Source organism: Bombus pyrosoma, linkage group LG15 (genome assembly GCF_014825855.1).
Source record: "Bombus pyrosoma isolate SC7728 linkage group LG15, ASM1482585v1, whole genome shotgun sequence".
In the NCBI taxonomy this organism is placed as follows: Eukaryota; Metazoa; Arthropoda; class Insecta; order Hymenoptera; family Apidae; genus Bombus; species Bombus pyrosoma.
Genome location: NC_057784.1, coordinates 3,916,203 through 3,938,387, shown reverse-complemented (window position 1 = coordinate 3,938,387; position 22,185 = coordinate 3,916,203). Strand labels below are relative to the sequence as shown.

At 33.3% G+C, this 22,185-nt stretch overlaps 3 protein-coding genes, 1 long non-coding RNA gene and 1 other non-coding gene across 14 annotated transcripts; 2 read left to right on the top strand and 3 right to left on the bottom strand.

The window, feature by feature from the left end:
- The first annotated feature begins 32 nt into the window (after nt 1-32).
- Nucleotides 33-1,211, top strand: LOC122575739 (probable 28S ribosomal protein S26, mitochondrial). 4 transcript variants are annotated; one of them, XM_043745107.1, is made up of 3 exons: nt 33-186; nt 312-593; nt 723-1,211. In XM_043745107.1, the coding sequence occupies exons 2-3, from the start codon at nt 349-351 to the stop codon at nt 1,144-1,146; spliced, it is 669 nt and encodes a 222-aa protein (XP_043601042.1). In that variant the 5' UTR covers nt 33-186; nt 312-348; the 3' UTR covers nt 1,147-1,211. The 4 variants fall into 4 exon arrangements, with proteins under 4 accessions (XP_043601042.1, XP_043601040.1, XP_043601043.1 ...); XM_043745105.1 differs by having other exon boundaries at nt 57-212; XM_043745108.1 differs by having other exon boundaries at nt 60-212; nt 315-593.
- Nucleotides 1,212-3,767: 2,556 nt separating this feature from the next.
- LOC122575716 (mothers against decapentaplegic homolog 4) lies at nt 3,768-8,841 on the bottom strand. Of its 7 annotated transcripts, none has more exons than XM_043745052.1 (12): nt 8,606-8,840; nt 8,330-8,535; nt 8,087-8,235; nt 7,724-8,003; nt 7,284-7,541; nt 6,724-6,864; nt 6,328-6,513; nt 6,093-6,266; nt 5,774-6,028; nt 5,421-5,702; nt 5,199-5,329; nt 3,768-5,109 (listed from the first exon to the last, which is right to left on the bottom strand). In XM_043745052.1, the coding sequence occupies exons 2-12, from the start codon at nt 8,394-8,396 to the stop codon at nt 5,029-5,031; spliced, it is 2,004 nt and encodes a 667-aa protein (XP_043600987.1). In that variant the 5' UTR covers nt 8,397-8,535; nt 8,606-8,840; the 3' UTR covers nt 3,768-5,028. The 7 variants fall into 7 exon arrangements, with proteins under 7 accessions (XP_043600987.1, XP_043600989.1, XP_043600985.1 ...); XM_043745054.1 differs by having other exon boundaries at nt 6,328-6,486; XM_043745050.1 differs by having other exon boundaries at nt 6,328-6,516; nt 8,606-8,834.
- A 625-nt stretch (nt 8,842-9,466) lies between these two features.
- Trnaa-cgc lies at nt 9,467-9,538 on the top strand. Its single transcript has one exon. It is a non-coding gene; the product is annotated as a tRNA-Ala (tRNA).
- A 6,235-nt stretch (nt 9,539-15,773) lies between these two features.
- Nucleotides 15,774-17,434, bottom strand: LOC122575751. Its single transcript, XR_006319524.1, has 3 exons — nt 17,250-17,434; nt 16,922-17,086; nt 15,774-16,843 (listed from the first exon to the last, which is right to left on the bottom strand). It is a non-coding gene; the product is annotated as an uncharacterized LOC122575751 (long non-coding RNA).
- A 1,296-nt stretch (nt 17,435-18,730) lies between these two features.
- On the bottom strand, nt 18,731-22,019 carry LOC122575713 (vacuolar protein sorting-associated protein 51 homolog). The gene is made up of 10 exons (XM_043745047.1): nt 21,878-22,019; nt 21,669-21,803; nt 21,372-21,593; nt 20,679-21,274; nt 20,390-20,603; nt 20,099-20,323; nt 19,687-20,021; nt 19,446-19,623; nt 19,111-19,223; nt 18,731-19,051 (listed from the first exon to the last, which is right to left on the bottom strand). The coding sequence occupies exons 1-10, from the start codon at nt 21,956-21,958 to the stop codon at nt 18,943-18,945; spliced, it is 2,208 nt and encodes a 735-aa protein (XP_043600982.1). The 5' UTR covers nt 21,959-22,019; the 3' UTR covers nt 18,731-18,942.
- Nucleotides 22,020-22,185: the final 166 nt, after the last annotated feature.

Genomic DNA, 22,185 nt, shown 5'->3' with positions numbered 1-22,185 from the left:
AATTAGTACATATACGTGATGTTTCATGGGTTGGATGTCGCTTGGTACAGAAACGACATCTACATAATAAAGAGGTTGAAGAAATTTTCTCGCAATAACATGTTTCTAACCTAGTTCGATTATAATGTTATGTAGATACGAATGTTTTAAAAAAACATAAATTTTTTTAATGCCATAAGCATAAAGGTATACATTATTAGTTACGGTAAAATGTAAGACAATTATAAATACTATAATAAATACTAAGTATTATAAGTATTAAAGTTTAAGTATATGTTTTATAACATATTATAATTATATGTTTCTTTTAGAAGAAATTACATTATAATAGAAAATTAATTTAACATAATGATACGACCGCCAGTGGCACTTAGCATCAATATACTGACAGTAAGAAATTTAAATGCTTACGATCATATAATATCCAATGGACCCCATATTCAATGTGTAAGGTGGAAGAGAAAACCAATTTGGTTACCAACAGCAAAATCAAAGTTGTATAGAGTACCAAAAAGACCAGTTATACCTATAGAAGAATATAATGAACTGAAACGATTGCATAATAATTACAAAACATTAATGAAATCTGTAATGTATGTAAAATTCCTTATTTTATATATTACAGTTGATGGGTTACTATAAATAATATGTAATATGTAATATTATTTATAATAATACAACAACTACAATATATAAAATAAGGAAATATACTTTTGTCTTAGGTCTTTCTTTATTGAGAAACAAAAGGAAGCACAATTATCTTTGGATACAAATATTGTACACAAAAATATGCAGCAAGATTTTGAAATATGTTGTTCTATAAATGATAAATGGAATAAAGAAGTGGCTATGATACGAGAGGAAAGATTAGCTCGAGAAAGGAAAGCTCGCCAAGAAGAAATTGCCAGGAGACTACAAGCAAAGAATGAAAGAGATTTGAAATTACAAATGAAAGTAGATGAAGAAATCAAAAAAGCAAAAGAAGAAGCTCAAACATTTATTACATCTAAAAATATTGATGAAGCTATCCTCAATGCACTAGAAAATATTACAGACCATAATATGGCAATTGATCACAATGGTAATTTTTATAAAGACAAACCTAAAGAAAATGAATCATCTACTGTATCAAGTTCATTAAGTTAAAATAAGTGTTATGTTGTCAACTCAATAAATAATTTCCCTCAATAAACAGAAATGTTTGGTAGCTACATTTGTATATTTACTTTTCTCCTATATTCAATTCAGTACATTTTTGTCTAATTCACAGAATATGTTTATTGAAAATGATCATGTATAATGTAATGTATTTATAATATACAATAACAAAAAGCTTGTAAACACATCCATTCAAGTTCTGTAAGCATATGTGCTTTACAATATGGTATACAGGCATTGCATTAACTATCGCTTATTTCCTGTTTATCCATACTGTTGCAACTTATACTTAGCACATATGTGCACAAATTTTTTTAACAATCTAATAACGTATTATCATCATACAGTTTTACACAAAAATGTTTTATGGCTAAAAATCATTATACAATTTTTCACATGATGCTTAGATTTTTAATATTCACTGAAATATCGTAACTCCGACACCAGAAAATTCTATACCTGAATGAGACTGTGTTTCAACATACGGTTTAAAATGTTTATATGCGTGTCTACTTGCATTATGTATTGCGACGTACTTGTTAAGAATAATTACTTTTACATTTCGTATATATATATTCGTAACATATCATGATGTAATCGTGTCGTCGAAATATCTTTGGTTTAAATATACACAATTTGTTTGAAAAACAAACAATGACAGTTAAATCGCCGCTTTGCAACCAAATTCCAAGAATTATCGAAAATATAATAATAATATGTATATTATGAAAACGATTCGCGTCTAAATTCAACTGTAAAACCTAGTAAAAAAAGTGTATAAATCTATTATTTTACAATTTTTTTAAATCATGAATAGCAATTATAAACGTATAATTCTATATTTATTGTACGTGCTTATGTATATGCTTCTAAAGTTTAAGAGAACAAGTCTTTGAGTTTCAAAATCTGTAATTAATAATGAAGCCTTCTATTAAAATGGAAGTAAAATCAATATTAATAAATAACCACAGGAAATGATCAATAACAATCAAACAAACGTAACAAATCTCCTCACTTAACTAAAATGTTATTTATAAGACATTGAATGGCAAAATTATATATAAAGAAAACGATATAAGTATAGGCTTCGACATTGAATGCAATATGAAGCAAATCGTTAAAATTCTTAAATAGCAAGATATACTGTATATACTACCCTGATAAAAGTGAAAGAAAAAGCAATAATAATTATAGTATCTGTTATTAAATTACCATTATCATTTTTCAATTGCAAACATAAATTACATAGGCATTTTATTTACTTTTACAACTATTAGTTATGGTATCTTTGACATGAGACTGGGCTATTGCACTTTGATACCACTTTCAATATATGTAAGAAACTATTGTTCAGAGGCATCGTTAAAACATCATATGAACACGTTTGTAGAATATTTCCCATAGTAAAGTTTGTAAGTTTTAGATTGTATCCTGTACATCAATTCTTTTCTTATTTCATATTCTATTTCAGAATACTATAATTAGTTTCAAACGCATCAATTTTTACAATCCACTTTTTACGTTCTTATATAGATTTAATTTAGCTTAATTTAGATGTACAAATTTTTATTCTGGATCTTGTAAAATCTATGGTTATAGGACGTACTGAAGCACCACAATTTAAAGATGTGTTGCATTCGCATTTTACGAGTTTGGTAAAAATATAGGATTTATAAAAACTTTTAATCCTGTTTGTTATTCTGTGTATGGTAATATATGAAAATGATGGCACATGTGTTTCTAAAGCGAACTTGGCGTTAAGTATGTTTAAACATGATTTTTCCGTTTTATTTGAGCTTCATACCTTTGATTTAGAGAAAAAAAAAGGACGATATAATTTATGTTTCGTGCATTTTATCGCTAAAATATAGCCTTTGTAAAAATTTAGTTAATAATATTATTCTTCACTTCGATCTTCATTAACAAATGCACATCCTTTTGTTACTCCTACTATACAACATTTTCATTTTTTAATCTCCTTTTTTTTATTTCTTTAAGATGTATTTTTTAATGATGTTAGAGACTATCTCTTTTCAACCTTGTTTTCATTATAAAAGGTAACATGTAACTTCACATAATAAGAATAAAACATCTCACAATAACTCAATAGTTGCTTAATCAAGAATAACCCATTCTTTACTTGCAACATGATGCACATACATGTGCCTATATGTACAAAATTCTACTCGTTCTTTTATCAATGAGAATGACCTTGATTAAGTATAACATAAGAAATATTAGGGTAATGTGAACACAAACAGCTAAATAATCTCTACTCAATTACAACAAAGAAGCAAGAATTCAGAATACTACAATGCGCACCAATTAATAAAAATAAGCAGTAAACTTTTCTCTTTACCTAGAATAAGTGAAGAAAAGATAAAATGTCGATATGCGTACATATGCGCTTATATGCGTGTCTGTGTGTGTGTATATATATATATACATATTATATATATGTACATATGTATATATACACACGCACACATATAATATGTATATACATATACGGATAGGTATAAAATTTGGTCAACGTTTTCTCTGTATGATAATATTATCAAATATAGCATATATATAAGAATATTTTGTACGAATATAGAATAATAAAATGGTTGATAAACAGTAAGTATAATTATTCAACAAGTACTACATGGTAATAGTAGTAACATTGGTGGTTGATTAGAAGAATTATATCGTACCACGTTTTAAATATTTTCATCTTGTCTCACCACCAACAACTATACTAATAATTATAATAATACTAACTATCAGATTAATTCATGTCCTTACAGAAAAAATAATAATAAAAAAAGGGCAGACACGAAACATCATTACAAATCAAACACTGCAGGTATTTATGTGGTGATACTTTTTGGCTGTAAAGTATAAAACAGATAACAATATAGAAGGTTGCTCTAACAACATAGTATCAAACTACTGTCAGTACAACCGATACAGATATAATAAAAATATGCTTTTCTAATGCAATTTTTTCAATATTTAATTGCTCCCATTAACATTTCACTATGCAAACTCCTTCCATTAAATTTCTTTCTGATTACATCCTACAGCTTCTTTGACACTAGATTGACATAGATTTATAGAATGGCTTATATAATATTTATCGCAGTATTTCTATATATTAAAGCTGTTATCCGACAGTACTTTGAAACGTATTGCATTCTTAGAAAACCTTCCTACTGTTCATATATATGTATGTATATAATCCATTTTTTTTACTGTTGTTATATTTGACGTTAACAGTGAATTTAAAATTTACCATCATTCTTTAATTAGGATGTACTTAATATGCTTATGCTATCTTACAAAGCTAATCTCAAAAAACGAGATTATGACTATTAATGTTTCCAAAAGTATCACGTTTTACCCACGCATTTTGCTGAGCTCACCAGGCCATGCCGTAGAAAATGTATTTATCCCCTTAAATCAGATAACGACTACCTATTAAAATAGAAGTCTTTCATTCTACCCACACTTCATGTAGATGCACTCCTTTTTTCTTAAAAAATAATTTTTCACAATGAAAAATAATATCTCCTTTGCAAAACGTTTGTACGTTGACGGTAATGCAAGGCCGTGGCACACATTTTATTCTACGCGGTGTCAATCATGTGTGTAAAATATATAAAAAATGTCAATAAAAATCTCGAATAATGTTTTCATCTGGATTTACAATTCACACTATTTCATTTGAACCAATATTATATCTTGTTGACTTCTTTCAAAATCTTTAACGACACCACAATATTGTATCTGTATGCATTTTATATATTTTGCACACCTGATGCAGAGTTTGTAGTAATGTGATGTCTTTTTTGAAATAAATGTATTATCCAAAATTAAATAAAATTATTCAATTCCCCGTGGACCATCTATTGGCATAGTATGCAAGACTTCATCCAGCAATTGAAGGGCTCGATGTAAGTGCACCTATATCAGATACACAGTTTTATTCGTTTTTAATTCTTAGAATAATTTACGATTAATGTGGATCAACCAAATCTAAAATTTGTGTATACCTCTATCCAGCATGGAGTTTCTTTTATACTTTGTCGAGGATAATCAGGACCCCAACCCTTTACGAAACTTAAACGCAAAATGCAAAGTCGTCGAAGATCATCTACACCTATTCCTGCTGCTGCACTAAGACCTGTATTATGTTATAGAGTTTATTATATTAACTAAAAGACTTAAATATATGAATATATAAAACATCATTAATATTATTTTAGTATACTAACTTTTTGTAATTGGTGCACCGTGCGTCAAGTGTCCCGCTACAGCTGCCGCTTGTGCCGCAGCTGCGGCTTGTGCAGTAGCGGCTTGTCCTCTCATTTGCTTATGACATTGCCGTAAATCAAAGACTTTAATATATGCAGAGGGATAAATTTTATGCACAGCATCACCGGGTGCACGACCTGCTTCCCTGTCTAAATAATAAGACTGTACAAAAACACTATGTTCACTTTGGCATCTTAACCAAACGTCTCCTTCACCCCTTAAATCTAACACAACTCCTTTTCCTGAAAAGTTCATGACAATACAGTTATTAATTATGAAGACTAAAAATTAAGGAAGAAGTAATTTATTATACCTATATGAAGACGAGCTTTTTCGCTTTGTTCTGTTCTGTGTACATTACTCAAAGCTCCTAAGCAAAATCTATTACCGCCGCTTGGATCGACATAACCATCGACTGTTACGGTAGGGCAACCGCTGCTTACTTTAAACGTTTCACCTACTTGAGTATCTAATTCAAAGTAACCAACTGAACACCAGTATTCTGGTGCTGGCTGTGTAGACAATAAACCACCAATGTTTCCACCTACTTCACCTCCGTGGCCACCCCCTAATAAAAATGTCAGTTATGATATTGTTAGAATACTATAACATAATGTTTATCACTAACTCACAATAGGAGGTAGGATGAAGATGTCTATGATCTGGAGGCTGCATACTTTGAGTATATGTAAGAGTATTAGGTCCAGTCCATTGTGGTGCTCCTGAATTATAAGCAGCTGTGCCTACTGGAAATCCATTTGGATGATGAAGATGTACAGGTGATACAGGAGAATTTTGACCTTCACCTGTTAAAAAAGCGAATTATATTTAACAAACATTAAAGCATGATTGATTGAGATTGCATACCTAAAGATGCTGCTAATGCATCAACAGTAGGTGGTTGATTAAGATCTTGAGGAGGTGTATTTGTCCCATAAAATGTTTCAGTAGATTGTCCTTGTGAAGGACTCAGTATCTGTGCCCCACTGCCTCCACTAGATGTACTCAATGACTGCTGTTGGCTACCTACGGTGTGACTCATTGGATGTACTACTGCTGCAAAATTAAATGTAACTCGTACACAATACAGGCAACATAACATAAAATATCAATTAATTCAAACTTTGGCCAGAATTTCTGAAATTAATTACTATGTAAGATTACTACGAATTTTTATAAAATTAGCACAAAGCAACAAAAATTAACTGGCAAGTAGACAGAAAATATTGTAGAATATAAGAAAGCATTCTATTATATACGTACGATGATGAATGTTACGTGTTGTAGGATGATGAGGTGTAGGAATCCAGGTTTGTCTGGGGCAATTATTGTCATCCAATTTATTGTGTGGATTACCACCATTATTCCCTCCCCCATTACTGCCAAACACACCCTCACCACTAGCTGTGCCAAACAATAAAAGGAAAAAGAAAGAATAAAGCTAAAATGAAATCAAACTAGCAACGCAAAGTAATTCTGAATAAAGCAATATTAATAAAAGACTTGCAGGGAAATAAAATAAAACCTCCTAACAATATAATACTGCAATAATAAAGCTCCTTATTCATATATTTTAGTGCATTTATATCAACTGCCTTATACAGGTTTTGATCATGCTTTTTTTTTTAAATAAATCAACACACTCAATGTTTGAAAACACATTTATAAACTAAATTATAAAAATATTTTAATATGCTTAAAAATCTGATTATTTTACTAATAAATACTACAAACACACATTTTTAGTATATAATCATTAAAAGATAATATTTTTATATGGAACAATTATATTTCTGAAAAATAAATAAAGTATTTTTACTTACTTGGATTAGGCGGTGCTAGACCTGGTATAAAAGTCTGTTGAGATGGCTGAGTGCTATTAGACGAAGTGGGTTGAGCAGGTGGATGATGTTGAATAGTTTGGTTCATTTCTCCATCAACATCCATTGCGGATCCTACTGCTCCAGCTGCTGCACTTCCTCCACCACCAACTGAATATTCATCTTTGACTAATCTACCACCTGGTCCTACGCCTACTCCTGATTGCAGAGTTAGTCCAGATAGGTCTGTAAAGAACGGGTCTGTGCGGGGAAACCAACCCATTCCATCATACACCAAGGCCACAACAATAAATCATTTACACTTATGGTGCTACAAATGAATTCACAGAAGCTTTGCAAAGAAACAACGCAATGAAAATAATATTGATTGAAGCACGTGATCTGTCTATGAAAACAAGTAAAAAATATATTTCATGACATACCTATGCCAGGAGATACAACTCTCTCATAGTGATATGGATTTACACATACAGAATCACATTTTAAGTCAAAAGCAAATTGGCAGTACTTGACATGTTTCAATTCATTCTTGTGTAAATCCGGCCATCTCCAGATTCGAGCATAAATAACATGCGGGAAACCCTTACGACCAGCAACTTGTAGCCTACCATCTAGAGTTCTTTGTATCGTAACACATTTACTGGGATGAGCTCCATTTGTAGTAATAGCAGTTATTAAGCTATCTAATTCATCTCGTTTCTCCTAAAAATAGGAATTATATCATAAATACTAACCAAATTCTTTGGGATGTATGATAAATTTACGAGTTAGGGAGTAACACATACTTTAAGCTTTTTAACCAATGATTCAATAGCTCTCTTACTAAATCCTTCACTTTCACCTCCTTGACGATGACACATGAGAGAATGTACAATACTTAAACAAGCATCCGCACTTGTCGGTGCACTAGGAGCAATTCCAGTCATTTCTCTCACTATATAAAAACATTTATATTAAATAATAAAGATGAATATTCGCTATATCGAAGAAATATGAAAATCTAAGATATTTATATTGTTAGAACTTACATTCTGGATTAGGTTGCATTGGGGGCGAGGGATACAGATGACCTCCCCCGCCCGCCAATCCAACCATGTCTGTGAAAGCCGTGGCGAATACCGTTCCAATTCTTCGATTGAGACACTACTCTTAATCTTAGTTTCGACGTGTTCAAATTTTTATGATTGACCATCTAGCAATGATCTACTAGCCATGTGTCATAGATGTGGATTCGCTGAAAGTGGGAAATAGATAAACAAGTTGAAAGCGATCAGTTACAAAATATTAAGAGCCAGAAAACAAACCTTATCGGTTGGCGAGTTAATAGAAGTAAGGAATACACGAAATAACCTTAATGGAATCGCTTTACGATGACGTACCGTGTACTGACAGTTACTTCGAGTAGGACGCTGCTAGTTTTTTTCGGAGGTTAGATTGAATTGTTGCGACATCAGTAGAACCTGGCAGAACCGCACTTATCTCTAGTATCTAAATCCACAATTGGCGAAGCGACTAAAGCGCCAAGACTAACGCGCAAGTTTTCAACGTTCGCATCCAGTCTCATATATCTCCCTTTTTCTATGTAAGACATACTAAATATTCCTATATATACTATCGTTTAAGTTTGATCTATGATTTCTACTCACTACCTCAAACAATACACGACGTACGGCGTACAATAATCGTAAGGTTGTATAACAGTATATGTTTCATACGGATCGAAAATTAAGGGGTGTATGAGATCGAATTTATTTCCATCCTTTCTCTGTTATGACTTAACGGAACTATAAACTGATTTCATTAGTAAATTATAAATAAAGGTTTCAATAATTGATACAAATATTGATAAAATATTTATTTATTGATGCCTAGTTAAATAAATACATACATTGGAATGTTTATTTAACTTTATCTTGATTACATAATCAAAACTAATAAACAATGCGTTTTATTTGCTATATTTTTAATATAGAATGAGCATAAAAGTGAATAACTTTTTACTAAATAGTATTCCACATTTCAGATCTTTATAGTAAGATGATAAAATATTAAGAATTACAGAAACGTACAACTTACTTTGTAATAAATATTAAAAGCAATCGAATTTCTCATTTAAATAATAACATCGTACCATTTAGCTTATGTAAAATGTTTAGTACATAACCGGGGGTGTAACTCAGTGGTAGAGTGTCTGCTTCGCATGCTGAAAGTCCTGGGTTCAAATCCCAGCTCCTCCAAGTGAATTACTTTTTTTTTTTTTTTCGTTTTCAATAACGAAATTCTATCATTTGTTGAATACATTTTTATGTAGTATTTTAGAATTTTTAAATATATTTACATAAAATTATTACAAATATAAAATAGAAACTGCGGTATTATTACACTTGTATACGCAAATAACTGCTTTATATACATTTAGATATCGCCTGTGAAATTTCACTTTGTATAAGTCATTCAATGCATGATTCGAAAGATAGATGTGAGTCCGGACCCATTGATAAGCACTTGAGCAGCAGGAGATATGGTAATTTCTAACCCAACCTAGTCACTCCTGCGGCACTAGTACTTATGAACAAGACAGGATTAACTTCCGATGTATCGTAGTCCTTCCATTGTTACGATAGTTATACGATCCTCTTGATGAAGCAATGATGATCCCTATAAATTATCATACAAAATTAATCATTTAATTTATTTAATTTCAAATTGTTTTAAAGGAAACCTTAATTTAAACGTATAATTAGGCGTTTAAAAGAAAATTGAATTCGTCGATTAACAGACAATTAAGCAGGCCGAAGCAGGTCTTAATATAACGTGCCCACGTTTCCTTATAATTTAACGCAAGATTAGATAATCGGCAGAAGAATACGGTAGCTCATAGATATTGCATGACACATTCACTACGTGCACACTGCAATCATTTTACGAAACGGATAGAAATCTTAAGTCAATTGAATTAGCCTATTTATGAAATACATCTTACAAACAAATACATCCTTGTTTGCAATATTTTCTATATCTATTTATTCAATCTAGTTATTAAGCTTTTTCTTGCATCAGATATAAATATCTATTTTATTATTATAGCCGCTTAATATTACATTTATTCCAAAAAATTTAATTTATAAAAAGGGATGAAAAAATCTCAAAGTATATAAATGTATAGTTATACGAATGAAACCGATAGTGATAAAATCATTACAAAGCAGTACGGATAGTAATAAGATATACGTTATAATTATTAGTCCGGACGTGGTACCGTACACTATATATCGTATATACTATAATGATGCGATGACACACAGTGGTACTCATTGAAGCGACCTCGAGTAGTCATTAAAGTCGCCCACTATCTCAGCCTCTTTGTTCTTTCTTCTTCTGTTCGTCTCCGAAAAAAATTTCGAGTTTCACGTCGTAACGTCGATTCTGCGTTAAGATCTGTCGTTTCTATCTCGAAAATTTTTATGCTTCCCATATACAATTTATTCTACTCTATCTTTATTTTATTACCAAAAACGCTTCCAAGAATATCCTAGAACTGCACAAGCGCGCTATTGACAGTTTCAATTAACGTGCCCTTGTTACCATTGAGACACCGTAGGGTAAATTAGACTTTACTAATCTTCTCATATAAATTATACTGCAAAATAGAAAGATAGACGGATCACTCTGAACATTGGACATTCTTATGTAAGGTATATCTTTTTTCAAAATATATAAGATACAACTTATGCTACAAAATAAAAAAGTAGATCGGTTACCGCGAACCTATTTTAATAAATAGGCATAATAGGTATAATAAAATTCTGTTTCTATGTAAAAAATCGAGAATGAGATCGGGAACAAAACGAAGCAAAGAACATGAGGATTGGAAGTAATATCGCGCACGGAAATGTGTGTACGCACGATAGAGAGAGGGAGTCTACAATCGAATCTTTGATTTCTCTGCCCCGCGACCCTGCTTAACGCTTCTCGTTTCATCAAACACCGTATTCATCGTTCGCCTCCATGGTATGATTCGAGATTGGTGAACGATTTTTTCCATGGAACTTCTGTGGAACTTCGAGCAGATATTCATATACTATCGAAGCTTAGAAAAACGATTCGAACAATGATCGGTCTTTCTTCGAGTAGTTCAGTACTTGATAAAGCAGAACGAAAAGAATATGCAGGACGTTTGTTCCAGACTGTTAAAAATGTAAAGTGGCCACAAGCCAAAGAGGATTATTTCGATGTTGCGGCCGTTGCAGATTCAGCTGGACGCGAACGCATGTTGCACACGCAACATGCGTAGTTTCAGTGGATTGTTTTTTCGATATTCGTCAGCTCAGACGCTCCAAATGAGAAAGTATGCTACAAGAAAAGAAGATGGTTAGAACAAGAGAAAAGGCAGACGAACAAAAACTTACAAAACATAAATAAAACTATGCAGAAATGGTGTGAGATTCATAGAAAAGGGAAAGAGATCGCGAGATCGACTGGGATGGAGGGGATAACAGAAAAACGGGAGGAGCGAAGAGGAAAGGAGAATATCACCAATTAACGCTAATTTCTGTTAATGTCGGCTCCCTCTGGGTATTCGTGAAATAACTCGTCAACTTATTAGGCTACGATGCACAAATTGTGGGTGGATGAACAGAGAAGAAATTCTAAGAAACGAACAGGGGGAAATGCTCTTCAAGTGGCAAAAACTCGATACCTTCTTCGTCTTAGAAACGATATTTGAAAAAAAAAAAAAAAAAAATGGACTATTACTCAAGAAACGCAGACGATTCTTTATAAAAATTCGCGGAGTCTCGGAAAGCGTGACTTCTGTCTCAGCCCTGCGACCAAAAATGTTCTATTTTAAGAGCGGCGCGTTTCGAATTAAGATCGAGATACTTTACGATTTTTCCGTAGCTTGTGCTGCTACAACTTTCGATGCATAGAAGTTGCGTCACTTTTAAACGAGACAAAGAAATTCTGACAATGTAAAAGAAGCGAAGAAATATTTTATTAAACCTTTACAAAGGAACCTCTTATGTTTTAACGTTTAGTCTTGATATTTGGATTCTAGGCATTCGATAATTTTCTTCGAGGCTCCCGGTTCTCGTGTTCTATACTATCGTTCGAGAGGGGTCAAGAAGTCGCGACGATAAAGCCTAACCACGCACGCTGTGTGCCATTATATTTTCAGAATAACAAAATGTCTCCAATTACGTTTCCTCCCAATCTGTTAGACACCAAAGCCGTCATATGCCTCTAACACACACTCGGCAATACGAGAGAATCGCTTGTTTTCGCAGAACGTTTCGTCTCTTTTATCGTTTCCGCGATTGTTACGCGGGGCATATCGCATCGGTCTTCTTTTTCTCCTCACTTCTTCTCGAGACTTCTATTCTCGAGGTTTCACCGGGTGTCAGGTTGAAACGATACTTTGTGACGTTATTATGCGTGTGGTCACATGTGATCTCGTTTCTCGGATGTTGTAAGCCGAGCGCGAAAAATATGTTCCGAAGAAGTTTATCCAATTCGCGGATAAAGAGAGAGAGAGAGAGAGAGAGAGAGAGAGAGAAGACCTAAGGGGATCGCGCATCTGTTAGGATTTCCAGGTTTTATTGGACAATCGAAAGAAGATAAGCCGATCGGTCAACTATGTAGATGAATTTTTATTAGATTAGAAAGCGTTTCTCGTAAAACCATATATTAATAGTGGAATACTTATCGGATGTGGTTTTAGCGGTTAGGAGTTAATCTTGTTTGCGTGAGATCGTGAATGTATTTGTGAGGAAAATAAGAATAATGTTTCTCTTATGTACATGTATATCTAAAACAATCGGATCCTCATTACGTTGGACAATCAATTTCCTATGGCGTGAAGCACGTGATCGGTGTTACTCGAAAGCTTTTACGAGATACAATGATATTCCATGTAAAGCTGTAAAATATAATATATTATATTGCAAACCAGTGATTCCTAATTCTATTTAATGGTAAAACGTATTTTAATTTTCATATAAAATGTATATATACGTATGTATTACTTGACTACGCGATGTTCAAAGAAATCGTGTTTAACTTGACTGAACAATTGGAGGAAATCTCATGACCTCTTAACTCTATTTGACACTAGTGTTCATTGATGCGTTCTTTTGCACTTATTAATGCAACAACCTGGCGTGGTCAATTCTTCGGAATGATCCGATGTTCGTTAGAATCTTCTAATCTCATATCGCCGAAATCTTTCGGTAACACTACACTGCCGTTTCGAACGGATTCCGAGAAGGGTATCGAACTATCTCAAATTCAATCGATTAATGTAAAGCCGACGAGGAGAGAAATGCACGGTAATCACAAGAAACGATCTCGAAGGATCGAAATACGAACCGTCACCAGAAATAAATAAGCTTTATCATAAATGGAACGTGTACAATAAAATTAATATCGTTTCAAGCTTTGTCACGTGCTTCCCTTGCGTTTTGTACACAGTTTTCTTCCCGCACGCTCGTCGAATAACTATAAATAGCGAAAAATTCCAAATTCGATTGAACAAACTGACAATGAGACTTCGACCTCGTTTGGTTTGGCGATTTCAAACATTTGCAAAGATCCGCCGCGCCAAAAAGTATAAATGGAAGTATCGCGATCTAAATCACTGTACGATTGTTAAAGAATGGCGAACTAGTAATTCATGACAAACGTTCATCTTTTTCTCACGCGATTCGTTTGTTTCACGAATTAAGAATTGTTTGGGAAGAGGCGAAAAAAACACGCGCACGACACATGCATCACAACTGCAGACTGACGACTGAGCGATAAACTGTTCTTGATTGGCTTAATATAGTCGGACGAGCGCTGTAATTGGCCGCTCCTTGCCGCGCGGGAAATGATTGGTCAATTTAATCCTAGAAGCACGGTGCATTAAGCATTCAACCAGCGTTCAGTACCTATTAACGGTTCGCAAGAGAGGCACTGCCACTGCTACCGCCATGGTTTTCTGCACTGTGTGACGATACACCTAGTCACGGTGGTGGTGTATGGTTCTTTCTTTATCATCTTCTATATGTTATGGCCTCATCCGAAGTGTCTCCCCGTCTAACCCCGTCGTTTTCTCTTTTTTTTTTCTCTCTCGCCATCGTTCCAAATCAATTTACCAATTGAAATCAGTGCCGGACAGTGAAGAATCGCGTCACTGAATGGTCCGCCAACCGACGGGCAATGTGCGTTCTCCCCTGTGCCTGCCTTCCACCGCTTGTTTTATCAAACCATTCACCGGCTCACCAAATCCTTATTGCCTTGCCTTGGCGCACGATTTGAATCGCGCGGCTGATGACACAACCTCTCTGTAACAGTGCTTTTCAACCTTTACTTGCTGATCGAATTACACACATGTCCGAGATATGAACCATTTGATACGGAATTGTCGGTAAACGGAAATTGAAATCTACCGCGGAAATGTAGTAACGTAAAATGAGACTCTTCATATAGAATAAAAAATACGTTCAACGATAAATTTGACAAAAAGAATATGTATATACACTTTTAAAGCGAGAGTCGCTGCGAGGGTGGGGAATTATTTAAGATATATAATAATATTAAATAATGTTAAAAACTTTTATTCTTTTATGGAATAAGTTTATTTTTTGATGATTATATTTTGAATAACTACGTAAGTCGTGAGACGCGATGGAAAGCCTGTTTAATAATGTAATAAAAGTAATCTAAGGAATTTAAGAAATACATTAAAGAACGCAAAAATTAATTTGCAATATAATTAATTTATAACTTTTTATTCATTTATAAAGTAAAACGAATATACATTCCTTTATAAATTTTGGTATGACTTTCGTGGTGGCAGTTGAGAATCGCGGGCACGGGTGATGAAGCGTCCGCGACGTTGATTGGTCGAGAGGCTCCCTTCCGGTTTAGTAAGTATATTTTTGGTGGTGAGATTTCCCGCGCCACGATTATTCGTTTTCCGGATATATTTTAATTTTATAAGTGGTATAAGTGGTTTTATATATAGAATGAGTCGTTTAATATCGTAATAACAATTCATTTAACGATTGTGACGCGTTTAGAAACTTACCGTGAATTACAAGCGGAGTGGAATATATTTGAAATTTCCAGGACTACCATAACGAAATATTTAAGATGGTAGAACATTTTTAAACAATTCGTAAGTAGATTCAATATTAATTTACTGCTATTATTTTTGAAATATCGAATAAATTGAACTTAATCACGACTATACGATGTATGTGTCCATCAAAATTATGGCATTTCTGTGTGAAAAGTAATCGCGCCGAGGTGAATTTCTAAATCATCATCTACGGCACTACTACTTAACAGACAGATCAGCACATTAAGGTAACGTGGTAGCATCTCTCTAGATCTTGTGTCCTCGACAATTGCCTGCTGACTGCGTTAGACGAAATGCAGACCCAAATATATAGGTCTAAATGGTATTAAAGTTCGAATTTTCCATGGTTATTACTCATACGATTTGTTTTATCTCGTTACGTGTAAATTTTCTTTCGAGTTTACTTCCAAATTGAAGGAATGAAGGAACTCGTCTGCTTTTTATAAAGAGAATCATACATATAATAGACCATCTATTCGATACATATATAGATGCAACTTCGCGCGTTTCGAGGCACCTGTCGAGAAGATAGCTTAATTTGCGAACATGACAACGAGTGTGTTCTTTTCCCGCCCGTTGTTACGGTCACAAGTCGAAATATCTTCGCTCTTAACCACTCTTACCTGAAAGAATCATCATATTTTTATTTCAAACTCTTTAACTCAACCCTGCTGCGATTCTCGAGCTTTTCACTTTTTAACCTCACTTAATTTTGATCTTTGCTTATACCTTTAATTTTGATTTTCCAATTTCACTTTAGAGAAAGGAATTTTTAATGCTTTAAGAAAACTATTAGTATACAATTGAAACGAGAAATCATGCGTGACAGTAGCGGTTTTCTTTTATATGAGTTTATTTTAAAGCGGTCACATTGGAAGCAATTATTTTTATATATAGCTCCTTTTTTAAGAAATATTCTAGTAATAGAAAAATTCGATTCGTTGGGTCAAAAATGCAGCAAGGTTAAAATACGTATATGCGACAACGCTGTGTAAATTGTATATACATGCGTCGTTCTCACAACATTACTTTAAATATTATCGCTTATGCAAAGTATCTATGAAGACAACTTCAAATAGATTTATCAGTTCAAACAGTTGGTCATAATGTGAATCATTGGTAACCAACGTTTTCGGTTGTTTTCATCGTTGATGCTATCTATATCTATACAAATATCGAGGTTCGGAAATCGTATCGTTAGTAGAGCAATTACTAATTGATCGAAGGACCGTGAGTAGGTCCAGCCGTGCAAATTGACGAAGAATGACGATGGTCGTATAGAGTTTAATGGAGGAAAAGGACAGCTTGTTGATTAATGTGTGCACGCGGTGTGCCCCTATGCCGCAGAATGTGCTCCTGTACAACCGTCAGCTTGCACTTGGGAATAGTTTGGTCATTTCGTGATAATCGTCGTCTCTGCCTGGATAGATTCACGCACAATTTTCTCATGCGGGTCCATTTTACTGATTTAAAGCGACTTACGCAGCGTGTAACACACCTTTTATTAGTATACAATCCCTGTTACGTAGTCTTTTCTTTCGTCGATGCCGATCCATTGTTCATCGATTAGACCAGCCTCGTGTCCCGTGAGATTTAAATAAAACATAAATCGGTTTACTGGCTATTCTTCGTTCGTCTTCAAATTTACGATCAGAGATCTCTACTATAATGAAATCAGTTCAGAAATCACTAGTATGTTTGGTTACTTTATTATTCGATAATTTGAGGAAAAACGGCACCTTATTCAGTTTTAAGTCATCACATATGTTTATATATTTTCCTTTTGAAAATGTATAAATAATGTCCGTAAATATTGTTACACTTACTTTTGGTTTATGGCACTTCGTTTTAGTTTATTCTTCTTAAGTTTCTTTAATACAGAAGCACAATTATACACAATTTCGTTGCTCATCAATGCCTGTATAACGATTTAAGGTGGAATGAGCGTGCCATCAAAAATACACTTCGTAACGTACAGAAGACACACGTGCACAGGTGTTTCCTGAAATCACGTGTGCCACATATGACTGTAAAATGATACCGTACTGCTTCTCGCAAGAGAATATATATTTTATTCGTCCTAGAACAAAATAGAACTTCCAAATCTCTCAGTTTATTGACAGAATTCTAAATTAAAGGCATTACAACGCAAAAATTTGGAATCGAATCTCTCAGCTTATTAGCAGTATTCTAAATTAAATCCATTACAATGCAAACATTTGGAACATAAGATTTAATAGTAACAAACATACAGAGTAGTTTTGAATTTGAAATATTATATCGGGCTTTCGACTTGAGATTGGATTTGGCAACCGTCTGAGTGAAATTTAGTGAATTTTCCCTGAATTTCCATGGAAATTCATGATTGAACGAGGGAATGGCCCCGGCCGAGTAATTTAGAAGAGTTTATTAAATTGGGTAGAATGCTGTGCGTAGGCCTACGCCGGATACTCGGAGAATGAATCTCATCCAACGAGAGGAAGTTCGAATTAACTCGAGCCACTGCCAAGGGGGTACGGCAGAACCCCATATACTATAAGCTCTTGTCCCATTTATTCTTTGCACATTTATGCGTCATACACGACGGTCGTCGATAGAAAAATGTCGTCCCAATAACAACAAATTTCAAGTACTCTAAATCGATGTTAAATTGGTATATTATAAAAATGATGAAGTGGTCGATAAAATTTACAATAGATTACGGATGTTTATGGAAATTCATATTTTTAACCTAACTAAAAGAAGGGAGGTTAAATAAGGATTCGTTTCGTCAACTAAATATTATATTTCCGATATTTTACATATTTGTACGTATTATGTGCATCCACGGTATAGTACTTATAAAGTTTAAAAGTGGGAAATATAATAGAGAATTAAAACTTCGCTGGTATGCGATAGAACCACATACTAGAAACTTTTGTCCTATTTATTCTTTGTATCTGAATGTGATTGGTAGCAAATTCGTATAAACAAAAATTAAACGATCGATGAAATTTAAAGTTCAAAAGTGTAGAATGTAACAGAGAATTAAGACTTATTAGAATCATTTGACCCTGCTTCTTACAGAGTATTAAGACTTTAATGAGTTTATTTTATGCCGGATAGGTGGGGGGACATAAAGGGAAGGAGACGAGAGATCGTATCGCTGAATCGATAGAGAAGGAAAGACATAAAAGTATGTCGTACATCGCACTACTTGAATTGTAGTACTTTGACACGATCAGACCCTGTAGTATTCGATCTGCGTGGGCGGTCATACGAAACGAATAAAAGGATAGAGAGATAATTAGATAAAAGAGATAGGTCATTTTTTGCGGTTCGTCGTCAAATTTATTCGTGGAATGTACAGTGTTAATGATAAAATATATAAGAATATACACGATATTATGAATCATTTATATCATAATATTTACTCATTTTTACAAACAATAACACAAGATATACACAATGCTAGAAAAGACTGTACAGTATGCCAGTCGAAATAACAATATCAGCATTCCTCTTCTATCTATAATTTATTCATCCTCTTTCACAAATAATATCTACAACGCTTGGTTCCATTAAGACTGGTTCTAGACATCTGTGCACAGCACTTCCAAGTATCTCGTCTAATAGGAAATGGACAACACTGGAAAAATATTTCGTGTAAGATTATTCTTGTACAAAACAATAATATCTTAGACTTACTTTTCATCCGAAACAAATCTCCATAAATACAGTTGTAGATAATGCGTGTCAACTTGGATTTGTTGCAGACCATATTTACTGAACGTTCGTAATCTTACGCATTCCAGGAAAGTCTGTAAATAAAGAATAATTCTTATCGTTCGTTTAGGATAGAATATTGAGTCTTGATAGTATCGAATGTACAAAATATGTTGCGTAGTATACAGTATACGCAACGCGAGAGAATAAGGTATCTTCGTGATGCAAAGTGGATAATGACTGTGCTATTTTATCATTGTAAGTGGCTGACAGCACCTGTTTCTATTACAGTACTGTGTCTGCCAAAAGTATTTTACCTTTAAACTTATTTTGATAATCCCCGTAAGTATCGAGGCTTTATTGAATTGAACCGAGGAAAATATTTCTATACGTTCCGAAAATAACTTATGAATATTCGTCACCAGTGACGAATCCATATGATTGGGTGTGTACGACGACCAGCTTGATCTATAGTGATGTCTCGACACACTCACGCTAGAAACAAAGCAAGTTATTTAATGAAACGTCATTAATCGTTTAGAAACGATTATATTGTACCTATGGGTTTTTCTACTGCTGTCGCTACTTCTGTCGACTTGACCATCAGAATCGTCGTATAATGCAGCTACTTGAGTGTCGATTAACGTCACATCTTCTACAACCCTCTTCATCACAGCTCTAACGGTTCTTGGCTCGATCGTATGCAACCAATCTCTCGTTTCGACGGATTTTCTTAACATTTGCGATACTGCTAAGCCTTGGATGCGAACATAATGGTTTAATAAATTTTGCGCTGCTTCTTGGAATTTGTCGCAAATCTCTGCTTCAGTTGTAACAACGTTTCCAGATGATGTGTACTGTTCGATGTTGAATAAATTATCAGTAGTAGTAAGCTGTAATTGTTGAAAAATGTCAGAACGATTTCTTATAGATTTGTTTTTTAAAATTACTTTAAAATTATTCACTCTACCAAATATTTGACATTGTTTTCTTTATACTCGATGCACATTTTGCTCAACAAAAGTAACAGAGTGGGTGGGAATTTTGGAATATCAGAGCCGGTAAAAAATTCACTTGCAGTGACCATTAAATGATGTAAAAATCCAACTACTAGGCCTTCCCTAACTTCATCCACACAGAAATTTTGCAGGAATTGCGTTTTTAAACTAAAGGACAGATCTGGTTGCAAAAATACCTAAAATTACATAATTTTTAGTTAATCAAAATAAATTAAAAAATGGATAAAGGATAAAAGACAAACCAATAAATCCTGTAAAACTCCTTTAATTTTTTCTATAGTAGGCATTATCAGTAATGCCTGAAGTTCTGCTAAACTATTATCTCCGTCCTGGGAAGCTTTGGTTGTCAATATCTGTATCACTTTAACAAGTGTTTCGCTTAAATGAGACTTTAAATTGTCTAAATGATTGCGACATTGTTTTCTACCCACGTTAATAACAATATTGGTGCCTGTTCTGTAAATAAAAAGTACATGTTTTAATCTGGATTTTACTTTACATTTTTTTTTATAAAGACTATTGTTTTATTACCTTGCAAAATCTGTATCTTTACACAACATATTCATTGCTTGCAGTCTTCTATGGAATTTATCTAATGCTTTTACTAAAATAGCTGTATCAGCTACACTTTCTACTCTCTTACCAATTAAATCAAAATATTTTTTCATATTTTTCATGATAAAGTTATTCGAACGTGTGATGGCTTTTGCATCAAAATCATCAGTAAATTCATTATCTTCTGATGGTGGCTGATTTATAAACATGTCATTGTAGGATGCAATGATCAAACATAAGTCACTTAGAAATCCTGAACTAGTCATATCTACAAATTCTATGATATCATTTTCATACATATCTTTTAGAGTATCTAGTTGTTCAACTAATCTTCCATCTGCATGTGTTAAAAATTCGGCACACAAAGAATCAGCTGGCTCTTTTAGCTGTAGCAAAAGATCTACATTTTCAGCTAAAGATACAGTCGATACATCTCTTTTATGAAATTGCATTCTCAGTCTTGACTTGAGTTCCTCTACAATATCCTCGCAATCTTTTTGTATTCCTTGAAAGGAAGGCATATTACCATACTGATTCAATACACGTTGTGCATGAATATAATCTTGTACTGCCTGAAAGTTACAAATATATTTTTATGTAGATGCAATTACATATATGTAAAATGAAAGCAAGTGTATATAATATAATGATATACAATGTGACATAGACCTGTGCATAATTCTCTTCATTTATTTTATCTTTTAAATTGCCAGGCAATTTAAAGAGGAATTGCAACTTTTTTAACAGTGTATGAACTGAAGATAATTTGGCAATCTGTTGTCTAGTACCCTGTAATGTTGATGAAATCTGTTCTGAAAAAGAAGTGATACTGTCCATGTTTTTCGCCAATAAACTCATACTATCTTCCATTTTCTTAAAATCTGTTTTCATCTAAATAATAAATATTGAATAAATATTAAAAATTGAATAAATAATCATATTTATACAAAATCTGAGCAGATTTACCTTTCTGATAGTATCTGTAGCAGATATAAATTTATTATAATTTTCATATACTAGAGTTTGCATATCAGAATGTAAAATTTGAGTATTTTTTATGATTTCTGCTTCGTGATCCATAATTTGTTTTAATGTACACTCCTGCAACAGAAGAAAAATTATTTTGTGTTGTTAAACAAATATAGAAAATAATAAATATTAGGAGATGTACTTACTTTTAATAATTTTTGGAAATACATATCAGGGTTAAAGTGCTGTCCATTAATATCATATGGATTGTTTGAATTTTCTGCCATTTTGACTAATTTTTTATTCGTAAAGCAAAGTTTTGACAGTAGAACTTTGACAGGTTAGCTATTGTATTGGCAAGTTACAGCTGTATTATTTAAATTCTACGGAAGGTTAGGTGGAAGACGCTTTAACAAGCAGCATAACCTCTCGTAGTTTAAGAAAAGCGCAACAAGTGTAATAACATGAAGAGAAAGCGATTTTTTAACCTTCTTTTTTAAAGAAGACGTGTCTT